The sequence below is a fragment of the Podarcis liolepis genome, assembly GCF_965112155.1.
Source record: "Podarcis liolepis genome assembly, chromosome: 16".
Taxonomy (NCBI): domain Eukaryota; kingdom Metazoa; phylum Chordata; class Lepidosauria; order Squamata; family Lacertidae; genus Podarcis; species Podarcis liolepis.
The window spans coordinates 31,670,171-31,687,200 of record NC_139567.1 but is presented as its reverse complement, the minus strand read 5'-3'; the positions used below and the strand labels follow the sequence as shown (position 1 = coordinate 31,687,200).

Genomic DNA, 17,030 nt, shown 5'->3' with positions numbered 1-17,030 from the left:
GTTGGCAGCAGCAGGGACTGAGCAACAGGAGCTCACCCCGTCGCGGGGATTTGAACCGCCGACCTTCTGATCGGCAAGTCCTAGGCTCTGTGGTTTAACCCACAGTGCCACCCGCGTCCCGAACCTTCAGGTTAGGCTGAAGCAAACTGTGAAAGGAGTTTTATGCAACTTAATGCAGCCTCATAGGGAAACATTGTTCTTGGAAAATGAGCGGAGGACTCATTGCATCCAAATCTGGTGAGCAAGCCCTTGATTGAAACATCAGGAAGAACTTTCTGATAGTCAGAGCTGTTCAACAGTGGAACAGTCTCCCTCTGGAGGTGGTGGACTCTCCTTCCTTGGAGGTTTTTAAGCAGAGGTTGGCTGGACGACTGTCATGGATGCTTTGGTTGAGATTTCTGCATTGCAGGGGTTTGGACTAGATAACCCGTGGGCTCCCTTCCAACTCTAAAATTCTACAATTCAAATCCTATGTCTTCATTTTTAATGGCTCACAGCTCAGTGGCAGAGCAGAAGGCACCAGGTTCTGGGATGAAACTCTGCTCAACAAATGGAACTCATGTTGGGTTTGAAGACAGATTCCCCATCGTTTTGGGAGACAGAGGCATCATTTTCTTTCAACTGAAACACGGCTCTTGAGATACACAGCCTTTTGGTGGAGAAGTTCAGCTTCACCACTTCTCGAGAACTTCCAGTAAATACTTGTACATGAAACTGACTATCGTAAGTCAGGCCATCGGTCTGCCTTGCCCAGGTCTGTCTCCTCTTACAGATATAACTTCTGAGCTGAATTGAAGACCTGGAAGTTGCCTTAAGAGAGTCACCCAGGCCAACTCCTCTGCTCAAGGCAGCAACCGTCCTCTGCTTACATACCTCCTCACTAAAGGAGAGTCCACCTCTTCCTGAGCCAGCTCATTCCAGTCTCGGAGCAGCTGAGGCATTGAGGAAGTTTCTCCCAAACGTTTAGCCAAAAGTTTGCTCCTGTGCAGTTCCCAGCTGCCAGTCTTGGCCTCCTTTTCCTGCCTGCTCCATCTTCTGCAGCTCAGAGAGGCAAAGGGACTGCAGCAGCTGCCTCAAGAGAGGGCTCTGAACACCCACAACCAAGTCCCCTACTCACCCGCACACGTAGATGTGCCCGTTTCCTTCGTGGATCAGCTTCCAGACATTCTCCTTGTTCTTCTTCAGCAGGTGCTGGACGTAAATCTAGAGAAGCAAAAGCAGATTGAGGGGGTGGGACGGGGAACAGAAGCCATTCAAGCTTGTGAAGTCTCCCAGTTGTATCCTCTGCAGCCGTATCATAACTCTCTCTCTCTCAAAACACACATAGGCAAACTCGGCCCCGCCAGATGTTTTGGGACTACAACTCCCATCATCCCTGACCACTGGTCCTGTTAGCTAAGGATGATGGGAGTTGTAGTCTGGAGGGCCGAATTTGCCTATGCCTGCCTTAAACGCTTAAACAAATTTGCCTATGCCTGCCTTAAACGCCCTTTCCAAGTTTGCTGGGGCTGATGGGAGTTGTAGTCAAAACATCTCGAGGGTGTTGGGTTAGCATACCGTGTGGCATCCACTAGGAGCAGCCAACATGGTAACTTCCAAGTGTTGATGGACTCCAGCCCCCATCAGTCCCCCAGGAAGCACAGGGAATGGGATTATGGGAGTTGTATTCCAGCAACACCCAGAAGGCATTAAAACACACACACACACAGGGAAAAGATTCTAGTCCTTATGATTGCAAAGGTGACTTGGCACATTTAAACAGAGAGGAGCCAAGGGAAGACAACTCTGAGGAAGGGCCTAGGTGGACAATTGCAGTGGCCCTACCACAAACTCGATCGGAGAGCATATATATCGGCTTGGCAAGAGTTCTTTGCCATGATGCCATGTTTCTCAGCTACACCTCCTCCTCTCCCATCAGTGCAACCCCCTTTCCCACCCCCTGAATAGGCCTGTCAACCCTTAGAAGTAATTTGTGTGCTGCCTTTGTATTTCAGATGCCCCACTGCTGATTTCCTCCTCCTTTTTATGCTGATGCTCTTATGACAATTTTCATTTCACCTTGCATTCCTTATTGGAGTTGCATTTATATAACTGTGTTGATCCATATGCCGGACAGATAGGACGTTGTGAAATTTATGTCGCATGCGGTGAACCTCCACGTGGCCTTCAGATGAAGGACAGTACATCAATTTAATTAAGAGGAAGACAAGAATGGAAAGGAGGAGGGCGATGGCCTCCCTGCAGTGTCAGAATTACGCTTGACTGACAAAGCCCTGCAAAAATCAAGGGAGGCGCACAGGATCACAGAGTTGGAGGAAGCCCAGATGATCGTCTAGTCCAATGCAGGAATACCTTCTGAGGTTGGTCCCTGGAGAAAGCAACGTTGAGCTGAGTGAGGGCCCCTTCCTTGAGAAGCTTGGCCAGCTCCTCCTTGTAGAGGTAGTCCTCGTTCTCGTGCCGACAGCCGTAATAAAGCACCGTCTCGCCCACATCCTTGCCTGGAACGGGAAAAAAACCCCACCCTTCACTCTGGTGCAACTTATTGACAGGGATGGAGGCTGCCCACTGCACCTCTGCGTGAAGTCCTGCTCTGAACTGGCCTCCCAATTGCAAGACTCATTTTATTTTATTAAACTTGTATCGTGCCCTTACAAAGGAGCTCAGAGACAAAGAAGGGGGTTGCGGTATGCCATCTAGCTTTCCCTCCCAAGGTGCCAGAGCCAAGACAGGGAGGAGTGCCCTCATTCTGATTTGGTTTCAGGCAACGCCAACATTGCCTGGTGGCGTTGACCTCCATTGCATCAGCAAGCCGGTTCAGAGCAAGGGCAACGCTTCACGCCCTTGCTCTGATTGGACTTCACAACATTGCTATGTCGCCTGGCAGCACTGGCCTACAAAGCACTGTTAAGTCCAATCAGAGCTCGACAGTGCTTCATGCACCCACCCCAGGGAAAAAGAACTGCGGAAGCCATGGAGAAGCCAGAGGTTTCTACAGAGACACCTCTCCATCTAAGTCATGCAAGGACAAATTTCGGGCAGGCAAGAGCAGTTGCAGCAGGCACAAAGCAAGGCCAATGAGCGGCCAGAGTCCCATAGCACTCTAGGCCTTGAGATCCCTCACCCCTAGTGCAGATTGTGGAATTCAACAACAAGCCATCCCATTTGCCACTGGCATGGCCAATCAGAGCCCAGTAAAGGGGGTGGGCTTGTTTGGAACGGCACCCACCTTGCTGCTTGAGCCAGCCCCGCTCCTGGATGAAGCCCATGAAGGGGGCAATGCCAGTGCCAGGCCCGATCATCAGGACGGGAGTGCTAGGCTTGAACGGCAGGCGGAACTGGGACTTCCGGACATACATGGGCACTGTGGACTTGTGCCCGTTCTCGTTGGGCTGCTTGTTCTTCAGCCAGCTAGTGGCCACCCCTTTGTTGATGCGGTCCGTCTTGGTCTTGTACTCCACCAGCACAGCACAGATGTGGATGGAGTTGGGTTGCACCTGGGAAGGGGGCGAGAAGAGAGGGAGAAGGCTGTTGGCAGGGTTGGTGGAGGAGCTTCAAGCCGGTGACACTGGAGAAACAACCAGCGACGGTCCTGCAGATGATCCCAGTGACCAAGCCGGGATAGAACGGCTCAGCAAGCCCTGTCTTCCTCTCCCCCACCCTTCACCCCCAAAAGTATCCAGGCTGCTGCATTAAAATGAAACACCACGAAGGGCCAGGCATGGAATGCCAACTGTCAGTGCAGCTGGTGTGAGGGAAGTAGGAGGTCAGTTTGACCAGTCCTAGGGGAGGAATCCTCCACTGAAAAATAAAAGGACCCCTGGACGGTTAAGTCCAGTCAAAGGAGACTACAGGGTTGTGGCGCTCATCTCGCTTTCAGGCCATTTTTAGGCATTTTCCCACAGACAGCTTCACGGGTCATGTGACCAGCATAACTAAACCGTTTCTGGAGCAGCAGAAACCAGAGCGCATGGAAATGCCGTTTACCTTCCTGCCACAGCAGTACCTATTTGAGTACTAGAACTGGCATGCTTTTGAGCTGCTAGGTTGGCAGGAGACACGCGGGTGGTGCTGTGGGTTAAACCACAGAGCCTAGGACTTGCTGATCAGAAGGTCGACGGTTCGAATCCCGTTGCTGGGTCCCTAATCCTGCCAACCTAGCAGTCTGAAAGCACGTCAATGTGCAAGTAGATAAATAGGTACCACTCCGGTGGGAAGGTAAACGGCGTTTCCGTGCGCTGCTCTGGTTCGCCAGAAGCGGCTTAGTCATGCTGGCCACATGACCCAGAAGCTGAACGCTAACTCCCTTGGCCAATAAAGCGAGATGAGCGCCGCAACCCCAGAGTTGGTCACGACTGGACCTAATGGTCAGGGGTCCCTTTACCTTTAGGTTGGCAGGAGCTGGGACAGAGCAACGGGGATTTGAACCACCAACCTTCTGATCAACAAGCCCAAGAGGCTCAGTGGTTTAGACCACCCGCGTCCCTAACCTCCACTAAAGGCTAGGGCTGGCAGATGGAAAGAACTGAATGCCACACATTAACCAGCAGACAAGGCCTGCTAGGGTGGGAACCTGAGGAAGCCCCGGAACACCTCCCTCCCCCCCTCTCCCTGAGCCTGCCGGTGCTCACCTTGGACGTCGAAGCGATGGAATAGTAGCGAGCCTGCAGGCGGGGCAGCAGCTCGCAGAGGTGGTCAATGGGGGGCCGGAGGGAGGGCGTGTCCTGCAAGATGGCCAGGATGTTCCTCCGGGCTTCAACGACCCAGCTGAGGTACAGCGACTGCGTGGATCAAGGAAAGAAGAGACGCCCTCTAGTGAGCCACATATTATGCTGGGCAGGCCCACAAAGAGATGTACTTGCTCATCAGTGGTTCCTAAAGGGAGAAGTAGCGCCCCCTGGGGGGCAGGGGCGGTGGGAGGACCTGGGGGTGGGGTGCTAAAAGGCAAGGAGGGCTGTTGGGGGGGGGGGTTCCCCAGAGGTGTACATTTTGCTATGTATTTTGTGGTTTTTATATTGTAACTGTATGTTGTGAACTGCCCAAAGATCTACAAGCATAGGGCGGTATACAAATAATAATAACAACAACAAAGTAGTAGTAATAATAATAATAATAATAATAATAATAATAATAATGATGTATCAAAAAGCTGGTATCGCTGGATCAAGTCCATCCATTTTGTTGAATTAAACTAAATAGTTTTAGTGGGATTAATTAATTAAATGTGCCATTTGTTGCTACTGTTTTAAATTTTATTCTGTTAGTGGGTTGTGCAAACCGCTCTTCTGAATAATGCTTTTTGGAGGGTAGGAGGCACTGGGAGTGAGTTCATAGAACTCAAAGGGGACCGCGGCCCAAAAAAGATTTGGGAATTACTGAGCTACAGGCCGTCCCCAGAAGAGGTGCGCCTCACTTGTTAGAATGACCCACCATGATGCATGCAGACACAGAGAACTAAGAGGAGATTTTAGTGCAAAAGGACTGTACGTTCTAAGGCAGAAGACAAATACTTAAGGCTAAACAGACCTGAGCATGTGCTCAGCTTAAGAATTTGTTTTCAGCACCACGAAGGATCCAAGCTGGGAGGGATGGGGAGACAAAGGGAATTCTCTCTCTGGTCAAAGCCCTGGAGAGACACTGCTGGTCTGCAAGGAGAATCCTGGGTGAAAGAGCCAGAAGGAAACCACTTGTGGCTCCCTGTCCTACCAAGCTAAGTGTGAGCTGGTGACCTGAGCTCACCTCCCTCCAGTCAGCTCAGTCAAGGGTCGTGTAAACAAACGCAGGGGCGAAAGATCATTTGAGCGCAGATCATCTCTACGCTTACGTGAGCTGAAAGCAAGTCCTTCTGGGGTGCAAAATCAGGGCAGACCTCCAGCTATTATAATTTCGAGAACTGCCGTTCTGGAAACTGGGCAGTTCATCAGCTTGACGTAACAAAAGGGAATCAGTTGGAAGGACTCCTGGGTTAGGGATTGGGGGGAGAATACGAGTTTTTGCCTCTCAGCAATCAAAGCAGGAATCTGACATTCAATGAGGTGAAGCAACAGTCAGGGAGTATGTGATTCACCTCTCTTCCATGACCAGTTGCTCTTTCCTGCTGGACCACTGAACAAGACTCCTCTAACTCTTGATGGGGAAAGGGTTAAGCTGGCACGCAAACACATGCACACACTTGACTGAAAAACAGCCCCTGCCCCACTCGGCTTGGCCCACTACGCCCGACACACGACGACCAGCTCCGGAATTGCAGAACGCTAATCAACGTTTTCTGAGACATCGCCTCCACACCACTAGGGGGGGGCTAGCTGCGGAGGGTGTGGCCGGGACCTACCTTGCCTTCGGTGTGGGAGGAGGCCATCTTGCGCAGGTGCTCCTGCTGGGTGGCGTCTGTGGCGTACTGCGCCAGCTCGTAGAGGACGTTGGTGCGGGGCGGGTTCGTGATGTCCAAGTAGTAGGTCAGGGCTGTGCGGTAGGTCGTGGGGCAAGGGAACGGGTGCTTCTTGTTGGACTCCTCTGCAGGAAGGAGGCGGAGAGGGGAGACTTGGGGAGCTGCACTGCCACAAAGTACAGCTGCGGGGGTCTTTTTCTGAAAGTGCAAGCAGCTCCCCAACCCTTTGGTGGGCCTGCATGGGCCACGGTTATCAAAGCAGTTTGATGCTGCTGTTCGTGGTCTCGATTTGGAAATTGGGCTTCCCTTATAGAGATGGCCCCAAGAACCACCCCTGGGGATGCCCTGTGAGCTGTTCCATCAGCTATGGAAGTCCACGTGACTGGGGCTCAGAAATAATAATAATAATAATAATAATAATAATAATAATAATAATAATAATAATAATAATAAATTTATACCCCGCCCATCTGGCTGGGCTTCCCCAGCCACTCTGGGTGGCTTCCAACAAAATATTAAAATACAGTAATGCATCAAACATTAAAAGCTTCCCTAAACAGGGCTGCCTTCAACAGTGGTCTCTCCCACCCTGCGATTTTCCCATTTTCTCTCTCTCTCACTGAGTTTTGGTGGCGAATCCCCTGTGGAAAAAAGGCTGCTGCTCTTGGGACTTTTTAGTTTAGAGAAAAGGCAAGTGAGAGGTGACAGGATAGAAGTTTTCCAGAGATAGAAATAAGATAAAGTTTCAACCCGAGAAGAATGGCGGACTAAGTTGATGGATTATGCCAAATTGGCAAAAATGACCGGAAGAATCAGAAAACAGGAAGACCAAAATTTCTATAAGGAATGGGGAAAATTTATAACTTATCTTAAAAACCATTGTAAACTGTTAAAACCGTTAGTAGGACTGGAATAACACTTGTAGTTTAAAAAAGAAGTAGTTTTTGAGCTATTTTTAAGGAAATTCACTAAAATCTAGACCTCCGGCAGGGCTTGCCATACGTCCCAGACACTTCAGCGATTTCCGCCCAGACCCTGCTCTCAGAGGAGGGTGCCTGTCTTATCTCCTAGTGAGCTGTTGACTTGAGATCACCTCCCTCCAGTCAGCTCAGTCAAGGGTCTTGTAAACAAACGCAGGGGTGAAAGAGCATTTGAGCGCAGATCATCTCTATGCTTAAGTGAGCTATTTACATTTTGAGAACTGCCCTTCTGGAGACTGGATGGTTCATCAGCTTGAAAAACTGAAAGGGAATAAATTGGAAGGACTGCTTTTCAGGGGTGGGGGAGAGAATACTCACCATCTAGATTGTTCAGAGAAATAACCATATCTAAATCTGCACCAAGGATTTCCCCAAGCTGGTTGACCAGCGAAGTGTCGTTGGCTGGGTACACAGCGACGTGGTCCCCAGATTCGTATCTGGCAAAGAGATCAAGAGAGAGGCCTTGTCTCACCTGGTCTGGCTTTCAGAGCAGAGCCCCACGACACAGAGCAGAACCATGAACAAAACTCTCCCAGGCTGCATGGAATTGGGGTCAAGGAGACCCAGATGGCATCTCTAGGTAGGGCTGGGGGAGACCAGAAACCCTGCCTGAAACCCTGGAGACCCACTGCCAGTCAGTGTAGACAATACTGAGTTAGATGGCCCGTGGGCCTGACTATTTTCCACTTAAAACGCAATTGAAGAAATACAGTGGGATAAATGCATCTGATCAGGTCTCAGCATATGATTGTATAAAAGAGTATTATTGCACAAGGCTGGGATCTAGATTCTGTGTAGTGATCTGTGAAAATAATTCCAATGGGATTACCTTGAACATCTCTAGGGTTGCCATATTTCAAAAGCTGTTTTCTTTTGTTTTGGGGAAAGTTGTTAAGCTTTCCGATATGGAGTGTGGACGCACCTACACTTTGGCTGCAGTGGACTATGGCTCTGGTAACCTGCAGGTTAATTACTGCAATGCTATTTGAGGCCCAAACTTACAGCAACCCTTGGGCTGCCACACGCCAGGGTTTTCCCCGACATTTTAAACAATTTCTGAAAATTCCACCCAGACGCTATTTTCGGCAGACAAATCCGGGAGATTCCAGAAGTATGGCACATTCATGCACTTTGCTTCCTGGAAGTACGATTTCGAAAAACCTGAGCTGTCAACACCTCATTGTCTAAATAGCAACATCAACTTAAGGAAGACGCTGCATTGCTTGCTGCAAAATCCTGCACGTTTGTAGTTGGAACTGAAGTTCCATTGAGTTCAGTGGAGCTTACTTCCAAGGAAGAGAAAACAGGAGGACAGCCTAAGGGAGAGTTTCCACCATGCTGCACTCATTTAGGCTAGAGATTGAGATCTGTGGCCCTCCAGATATCCTTGAACTCCCATCATCCATGGCCACCACACATCCTTGGCATTTTCTTCCCTCCACCCCCCCCCCCAAAAAAAATCCATTTTAATAGAGGCCTCCCTAGCTCCAACCTTCCTTTATGCAAAATCATAAGCTAGGCATGGGGAAAGGATTGAAACACCAGAGAAAAACAGGCCCACTTTTACTTTAGGAGAATTTACATAAGTTGGGGTGGGTTGGGAAGCAGAGTATTTGTACCCTTCAGGGACCAGTTATGCCCTCGGAAAATGCAAGGTGGTTAAAATGCCTGGAAGTACAAAGCAAAATGTTGTGTCGATTAAACACCAGGCAGGCAAGAGGTTCACAAAAGGCAAGAGGAACTGTTTTTCTCTAGGCAACGTAAAACGAATGGAACTGCTATTTTCAGGGGCAGTCTATCTCTGAACATCACTTGCTGGCAGGGAGGACAGGAGAGAGACTATTATCATGTTCTGCAGATGGGATCCCTGGAAGAGACATCCGTCTACTGTGAGAATCAAGGGACAGCCCCAGAAAGGATCTGTTTTCTCCTGCTCCAAGAAAGCTCTTCAGATTTCAAGTCATGCAACAAACTCAAGGAAGATGGGGTATGCAGGTGAATCCATTCTTAGCCATTTTACCTGATTTTGGAGCCTGTAATATCCAGTTCCAGGTGCATGAGGTACCTGTCCCCTCCTTGGTTCAGCTTCCGGTTCACAGAAACAGGCGCCAGGAAAGGGTTCTTGGCATCGAACGGCCTGGAATGAACCAAGAAGACCCATTAGACTTATTAGACTACATTTCTTCGATCTACAGAACTAGCGCTGTTACCGGTGCCATATAATACCTGTTCCACATTTGCAAGAGATTGTGGAAGCACCTATACTTTGGCTGCAGTGGACTATGGGCTCTATTACTGCAATGCTATTTGAGGCCCAAACTAATAGTGACCCTTGGGGGGGGGGGGAGTCCTGATACCAACCCTGCCTCTCGCACAAATGTGGCACTTACGGTTTTTGGTTCTCGTAGCTCTTGAGGCGGCCCATTTCGCCCGTGTAAACCTTGTCGGGGCTGATGTCCGTGTGGACCACCAGCTCGTACTGCCGTATGCTGGGGGAGGAGAAGAAGGAGAAGTCAGAGGCAAGGACAAAACGGCCAGCTTCTCAGCTCTCCAGAGGACAACAGAGGAGAGCCAAGCAGATGGTACTGCCCAGTTCTTAGACTTGGGACTGTTCGTGACTGTTCTTAGACTTGGGACTGTTCCCCAATTGTGGAAGGCCTTCCCTAGTGATGTGCGCCTGTATCCATTGTTATTAGCTTGCAGCAGGCATTTGAAAATATTCCTGTGGACTCTGGCGCATTGCTGGCTGAAGACTACTGTTCCAAGCAACCCCGTGGGATCACCAGATGAAATCATCTGATTAACTTTCTGAACTGCTATTTAAAAAACTGAACTGTAATTGATTTTATGTGTTTGTTGTTCTAAATGTGTCTAGTGTGCTCTAATCTGCTTTGAAATGTTGTTTTGCTTTTGTTTTAAACAGTACGCTGTTTGCTGCCTTGAGGAGGAAGGGTGGGATATATTTTCAAGAAATAAAATTAATCATCATTAGACAGGACCAGGTTCAAAAGAGTTTACTGTTCCCAAGTGGCAATCTTGAGACAGAGACAATGGGTTGCATCAGACATACTCAAGAGTAAATCCTTTGAAAACAATGGGGAAAGCCCATTAACTTCCTTCAGAGTGAAAGGTAGATGCATACACCCCAGAGGGGCCCAGCTGTGGCCACACGGCAAGCCAACAGCAGAGCCTCATCTCCCACACTCAAACTGAAGCTCCATCTGCAACGGTTCTCAATCCCGCTACCGCCACCATCTCTTAGGACTGACCTGGTTTCGTCTCCTGTGGCTTCCACGCCGAAATGTTCACAGACTGCCGGCCAGAACTGCTCACGCCACGTGATGAAATCTTCTTCCAGGCTGTCGAGAGAAGCGATGGCAGGGTAGGGGGTGGGAAGCAAAGTTGTCATTTAGAACAAAACAGCAGCAAGCTGAATGCCAGTGTACCCCCCTGAAAGGAGAGGGGAGATGCCAGACCATCCTGGGAGGGCACTGGACAAACCCACCAATAATAATAATAATAATAATAATAATAATAATAATAATAATATTTATACCCCGCCCATCTGGCTGGGTTTCCCCAGCCACTCTGGGTGGCGTACAGCAGATAAAAAATGGCAAAAAAATAGACATTAAAAACTTCCCTTAACAGGGTTGCCTTCAGATGTCTTCTAAAAGTCAGACAGTTGTTTATTTCATCATCATCATCATCACCACTACTATTACAGTGGTACCTCGGGTTAAGCACTTAATTTGTTCCGGAGGTCCGTTCTTAACCTGAAACTGTTCTTAACCTGAAGCACCACTTTAGGTAATGGGGCCTCCTGCTGCTGCCGCGCCGCCAGAGCACGATTTCTGTTCTTATCCTGAAGCAAAGTTCTTAACCTGAAGCACTATTTCTGGGTTAGCGGAGTCTGTAACCTGAAGAATATGTAACCTGAAGTGTGTGTAACCCGAGGTAAAGGAACTCCTGACCGTTAGGTCCAGTCGTGGCGGACTCTGGGGTTATGGCGCTCCTCTCGCTTTATTGGCCGAAGGAGCCGGCATACAGCTTCCGGGTCATGTGGCCAGCATGACTAAGCCGCTTCTGGCGAACCAGAGCAGCGCACGGAAACGCCGTTTACATTCCCACCAGAGCGGTACCTATTTATCTATTTGCACTTTGACATGCTTTCGAACTGCTAGGTTGGCAGGAGCAGGGACCCAGCAATGGGAGCTCACCCCATCACGGGGATTCGACTGCTGACCTTCTGATCAGCAAGCCCTAGGCTCTGTGGTGTAATCCAGAGCGCCACCCAAGGTACCACTGTATTATTATATGCCTAGCGTCTCAAGCCTTGTTTCAGGGTCAAGGATTAAAAGCTTCTTGCATGCACAGGTTAGGAAGAAGGTTCATCCCCCCCCCCCACCCCTGACTTCTTTTGCTTCTCCCATGCTCAGCCCTCTCTACAATCACGGAAATGCCTCTTTAAAGCCAGAGAAACACTTTTCTCATAGCAGAACCTGTCCCTCAAACTCTTCCGGCTGGTTTAAAGCCTTTTGCTCTTAGCCACTTTCACAAATGCTCAACTTTGCAGTGGCTGCTGCATTTCTAGTCTTCTCAACAGTTCCAGCAGAATTTTTTTTAAATCATTCAGAATAGCATTTGTTAAAGGGTGAGAAGAGAAGGACAAATTCAGCACTTGAAGTCCTAAAATCCTAGAATCGTAGAGTTGAAAGGGTCCCAAAGACGTCATCTAGTCCAACCCCCTGAAATGAAGGAATATGCAGCTGTCCCATACGGGGATTCGAACCTGCAACCCATGCCAACTGAGCTATCCAGGCTGATCAAGGCTCGCTTACTTCCCGTCGTCGTCTCCCAGCCCGAGTTCAAAGATCCGCTGGGCTCCAAGCTCTTCCAGCCTCTTGTCCACGTACTTCCCCATGGCGTTGAAATGCTCATAGGTCTTGTTCCCCAAGCCAAACACCTAAGAAAGCAACAACAACAACCAGCGTCAGCTTGTTGGCTCTTTCTGCAAAAGGCACATCTCTCTGGAGCTCAGGAAACAGTTTTGGTCTGGTAAAGATTCAAAGGTTTTGGCTTTGTTTAGCAAAGAGAAACAACACTGCGAGAGGCGTTTTCTAAAAGTTGCTCCAGCAACTCTTCCTTGTAGGTCTTGCCCCAATGAGGCAGTTGGAAGGACTGAAAGTCCCCTGCCTCTACCCACAGCTGCCTATGCCCCCTTCTCTCCTGGGTTTTTGGCAAGCAATCGGAGACTGCGCCTGTGCACAGCCAATATCTCCTCCACTCTATTCATTTCTCTGTGTGTTCGGGGAGACCAGGTAGGAGGTGAGCGGGTCACAGCAGGAGGGAGAGACACCCTGGATTCTGCAGCAGCCTGCCTCATCTCTGTCTCCTGGTCCCCCTCCTCTCCTGCCTCTGAACTGCTCTCTGTCACAGTCTCTTCTTGCTCACTAAACCCTGTTGCCTCTTCTGCTTTCGACCCCTCCTCCTCCCAGTCTCCTCCTCCTTCTCCCTCTGACCACTCATCGTCATCCCGCCACCAATCCCCAGGCTCTGACCCTTCTTCCCCTGGGGGTTCCCTGAGGGTTCCCCAGCTGCTGCCTCCCCCCACTCCTCTGAATCTAGCCAGTCCATGGCATCCACATTCTTCTGATGAGATGCTCATTTCGTCAGTTTCCATGAGAGCCACAATATGGCAAGAGCAGGGGGCGGGGAGCCTCTGCAGGTTTAAGGGGCTGGGTATGTTTCAAGGCTAAAATCACTGAGGTCATTTGCCACTCAGAATTCAGATTCACTGGGAGAAGCTGTTGAATGGTTTATTTAAATATCAAGGTTCATTATTGTTTCACAAGATGTGTATCTCTTTAAAGGCCAGAGTAAATATCATGACCTAGTTTTACAGCTGTGAAGCAGTATAGCAGGTGCTGTTAAGTTGTGTTAATTAAGCTGTGTCAGCAATTGGGTATAGTATATAAAGAGCAGCATATACCTCTCTCAGTACCCTGGTGAATGGGTCATACTTATAGATTTAATGTAAGAGGAGTTTTTGTAATTAAAGCCAAGCAAAATATATTTCTGCATTTCTTCATTGTTTCCTGAACATGTGGTCTCCCCAGCATACTTTCTGCAGCGCAATAAATCTGCTAAATAGGAATCGACCCGATGACAGATTTCAAAAAGACTGGAGCAAATTTATATATTATTTGAAAGAAAATTGTAAACACATGAAAACGTTTGGTAATGTGAAAAGAAGGAGCTAATTTACAAATGAGAGGGTGATTTTTAAAAGATGATATAAGGTAAAGAAGTGATTATAGAAATGCGATAAATATGTTATAGGAAAGTCAGAAAGAGTGAGGGAAGGAGGTTGATGTTCTTTTTGAGTAATAATGTAAGCTTTGGATATGTACAATGAAATGAATTGAAATATGGAAAATTCAATAAAAATCATGATTAAAAAAATAATAATCTGCTAAATACACGACAGATGCAACTAGATTTTGAGGCAAAGAGCCTGAAATAGCCCCAATGCAGCTTCTTTTATACAAACACACATACCACTTACATATGTCAAACCTGAGCCCCGGAAAAAGAATGGCAGAGGGAGAAATAAAAATGCTCACTGCAAATTTGAGGCCGGAGAGGTCAGCGTCCGTTTCCTGCAGCCAATCGTAGAAATCCTGGGCGTTGTCTGTGGGATCCCCTTCTCCGTAAGTGGCCATACAGAAGACCGCTAGTGACTTATCGATCTCAGAGAGGCGACTCAAGTCGGCCTGGGAATGAGAGTGGGGCAGCACGTAAGGAGACAGCTCCTGAGAATGTCAAGAGTTCCCCAGAAGAATCCCAAAGACCCCTGGGCATGTGATCTTAGGTAACTATCTTCCTTTGGTTGGAAATGTTCTTTGGGGCGAGCCAAGTATTTGTGTGCAAGACAGATGTTGAAAGCACATTATGTCACCCACTCATCCCACGTCTCCAATGTGAAGGGGAGGACCATGCTTAGGTTGCAAGAAGGCAAAGTTACACAAAGGAATTCCTGAAGCAATTCAGGGAAGGCATTGCTTGCGGGAAAAGCAGAGCAGGGCTTGTCCCTCATCACATCAAGGACCCAAAAGGGCTGGATTTTGCAGAGAACATACCAGGTCGTACTCCTCTGGGTCGGCAGACATGCCCCGCATCCCATAACGATGGGCATCTTTAGCAAGGCGGTTGGCAAATTCTTCACCAGTTCCCGTCTGAGATCCATAGAACACCACTATGTTTCTGCCCTGAGAAGGAAAGACAAGTCGGTTCAAAAACTCTGGGATCGCTCATCACCAAAGGCCTGGTCCAAACCTCCGCCCCTTAAGTGTTTCTGAATCTGTCTATGCAAACTTGCTCTGCTCCACACTGGGGCAGCAGGCGAAAGTGGTAAAACCCTCCCTGAACCCTCCATTTCAGACAGCAGGAAGGTACAGGGGAGAGTTTTGTGGGGGTTTGATGCGAATCGACTCAAATTTGCACTTCCTGACCCAGTACACAGATTAGCCCACAGTTCCACATGCTCCTCTGAGTTTTGCAAGCTGGTCCTCAATTCAAGAAATGCATATTTTCAGAGTTTACGGGTGGGGTGGGGGATAAGTGCAATAATATTAGTATTTTAGGGAGAAATGCATGTAGTATAAATTCTGGTGGTGTTTTTTTTTATTAAACAACATTTATATACCACTTGATTGGCAAAGAGGTGACTCTTCCCTGCTTGCTACATGCCATAGCTCAGAGGCAGAGGATCAGCTTTGCATGCAGAAGATCCCGGGTTCAATCCCTCCAGGCAGGGATGGGAAATATTCCCTGCTTGAAACCCTGGTGTTGTTGCCAGCCAGAGCAGGCAATATTGACCTAGACAGGCCAATGATCTGACTCTGAATAAGGCAGCTATCTGCCCATTCCGGCCCTTTCCTAAGAACCACAAGGACTAGAATCATCCTTAGGAACAGCTGGGAAAAGACTTCAGTCTGAAATCCTGGAAAGCCGCTGCTGCCACCCCGTGTAGGCAATACTGAGCTAGACAGATCAATGGTCTGACTTGGGACAAAGCTACTTCCTGCATTCCTAACCAGTATCACCATTCAGCTGGCTCAGTCACTCCATAGCAGAGGATCAAGGCTTGTGGACAATGTCTTAGGCAGCTTCCATTTCTAGCCTACTAGCTTAAAAGTATGAACGTAATAAAAGCCAAACATACCGTCTTTTTCATTTTCTCAATGAAGCTGCCCTCATTTGTTGTCTTCTCTCTGGAGGAAAGAGAGATAGAGTTATTTTATATATATACACACACACACACACACACACACACACACACACACACACACACATTTATGATTTTCAGTTATATACATTTCAATAGTTTCACAGTCATTTTAACATTTCAAAACTCGACTTCCTCCTCTTTCTGCGGTTTTTAAAATTCTTTTTTATCATTTCCTGCATATTCTAAATCAACATTCTTTTATTCATCTACTTCTATGCTCTTACAGAACTGCAGGTTATTACAAAAATCCTGCCAATGTCCATATCTGTTTACCATTTTTTTGTAAATATTCAATAAAATTCCTGCTCACACAAAGAGCTAATAGGGTTCACAGTGGATTTCTTACTCTGTTCAGAAAAGGACAACTGAAATTATCAAGGGGATGACTCCTTTATGAGAAGAAGTTGCAGTATTTGGGAGTAAGAGGTGACATGACAGACGTCTGTAAAATGATGCACAACCAGGAGAAAGGGGATAGGAAAAGGTTTGTCTCCCTCTCTCATAACACTAGAACTCTTTGGACACTCAATGAAGCTGAGCATGGAGGACGGAAAACAGAAAGTCCTTCTTTGCGCACCGCAGTGTTAATCTATGGAACTCGCTTCCACAGGAAGGTATCAGCTTGGATGGCTTTAAAAGAGGATTGGACTAACTCAGAGAGCAGCAGGCAGCTATCAGTGGCTACTAGCCATGCTGGTTCTGCTCTGCCTTCACAGTCAGAGGCAGCAATAACAACAACAATAATAATTTATTATCTTTACCCTGCCCATCTGGCTGGGTTTCCCCAGCCACTCTGGGCAGCTCCCAATCGAATATTAAAAACACAATACAGCATTAAACATTAAAAACATCCCAAAACAGGACTGCCTTCAGATGTCTTTTAAAAGTAGGACAGTTGCTTATTTCCTTGACATTAGATGGGAGGGCGTTCCACTGGGCAGGCGCCACCACCGAGAAGGCCCTCTGCCTGGTTCCCTGTAACCTCATTTCTCACAGTGAGGGAACCCCCAGAAGGCCCTCGGCGCTGGATCTGTGTCTGGGCAGAACGATGGGGGTGGAGACGCTCCTTCAGGTATTCAGGACCGAGGCAATGCTTCTGAATAGAAGTTGCTGGAAGCCACAGGAGGGGAGAGGGCTCTTCTGCTCAAATCCTGCTTGCAGGTTTCCCCAATTGCATCTGGATGGCCACTGTCAGAACAGGATGCCAGACTAGGTGGGCCACTGGCCCGATTTGGCAGCCTGTTCTTGTGTCCCCTGTTGCTCCAGAGGGCAGGAACAGGACCTATGGAGGACCCATTGCAAGGGAGCAGGTTTTGGGTGAGTGTTCGGAAACACACTGCAAGGGCGAAAGTCTTTTTGACCGTGGGACAGG

At 48.3% G+C, this 17,030-nt stretch overlaps 1 protein-coding gene across 4 annotated transcripts in view; it reads right to left on the bottom strand.

The window, feature by feature from the left end:
- The window catches only part of POR (cytochrome p450 oxidoreductase), a 47,708-nt gene that overhangs the window by 2,111 nt on the left and 28,567 nt on the right, over window positions 1-17,030 (bottom strand). For all 4 annotated transcript variants that reach the window (XM_083479280.1, XM_083479278.1, XM_083479279.1 and 1 more), the window contains 13 exons: window positions 15,593-15,641; window positions 14,508-14,636; window positions 13,992-14,141; window positions 12,207-12,331; window positions 10,635-10,724; window positions 9,756-9,854; window positions 9,386-9,502; window positions 7,684-7,802; window positions 6,329-6,510; window positions 4,629-4,778; window positions 3,227-3,494; window positions 2,353-2,498; window positions 1,118-1,203 (listed from right to left, as the gene is read on the bottom strand). In XM_083479280.1, the coding sequence (XP_083335406.1) occupies window positions 1,118-1,203; window positions 2,353-2,498; window positions 3,227-3,494; window positions 4,629-4,778; window positions 6,329-6,510; window positions 7,684-7,802; window positions 9,386-9,502; window positions 9,756-9,854; window positions 10,635-10,724; window positions 12,207-12,331; window positions 13,992-14,141; window positions 14,508-14,636; window positions 15,593-15,641 (1,710 nt within the window). The remainder of the gene's footprint in view (window positions 1-1,117; window positions 1,204-2,352; window positions 2,499-3,226; window positions 3,495-4,628; window positions 4,779-6,328; window positions 6,511-7,683; window positions 7,803-9,385; window positions 9,503-9,755; window positions 9,855-10,634; window positions 10,725-12,206; window positions 12,332-13,991; window positions 14,142-14,507; window positions 14,637-15,592; window positions 15,642-17,030) is intronic.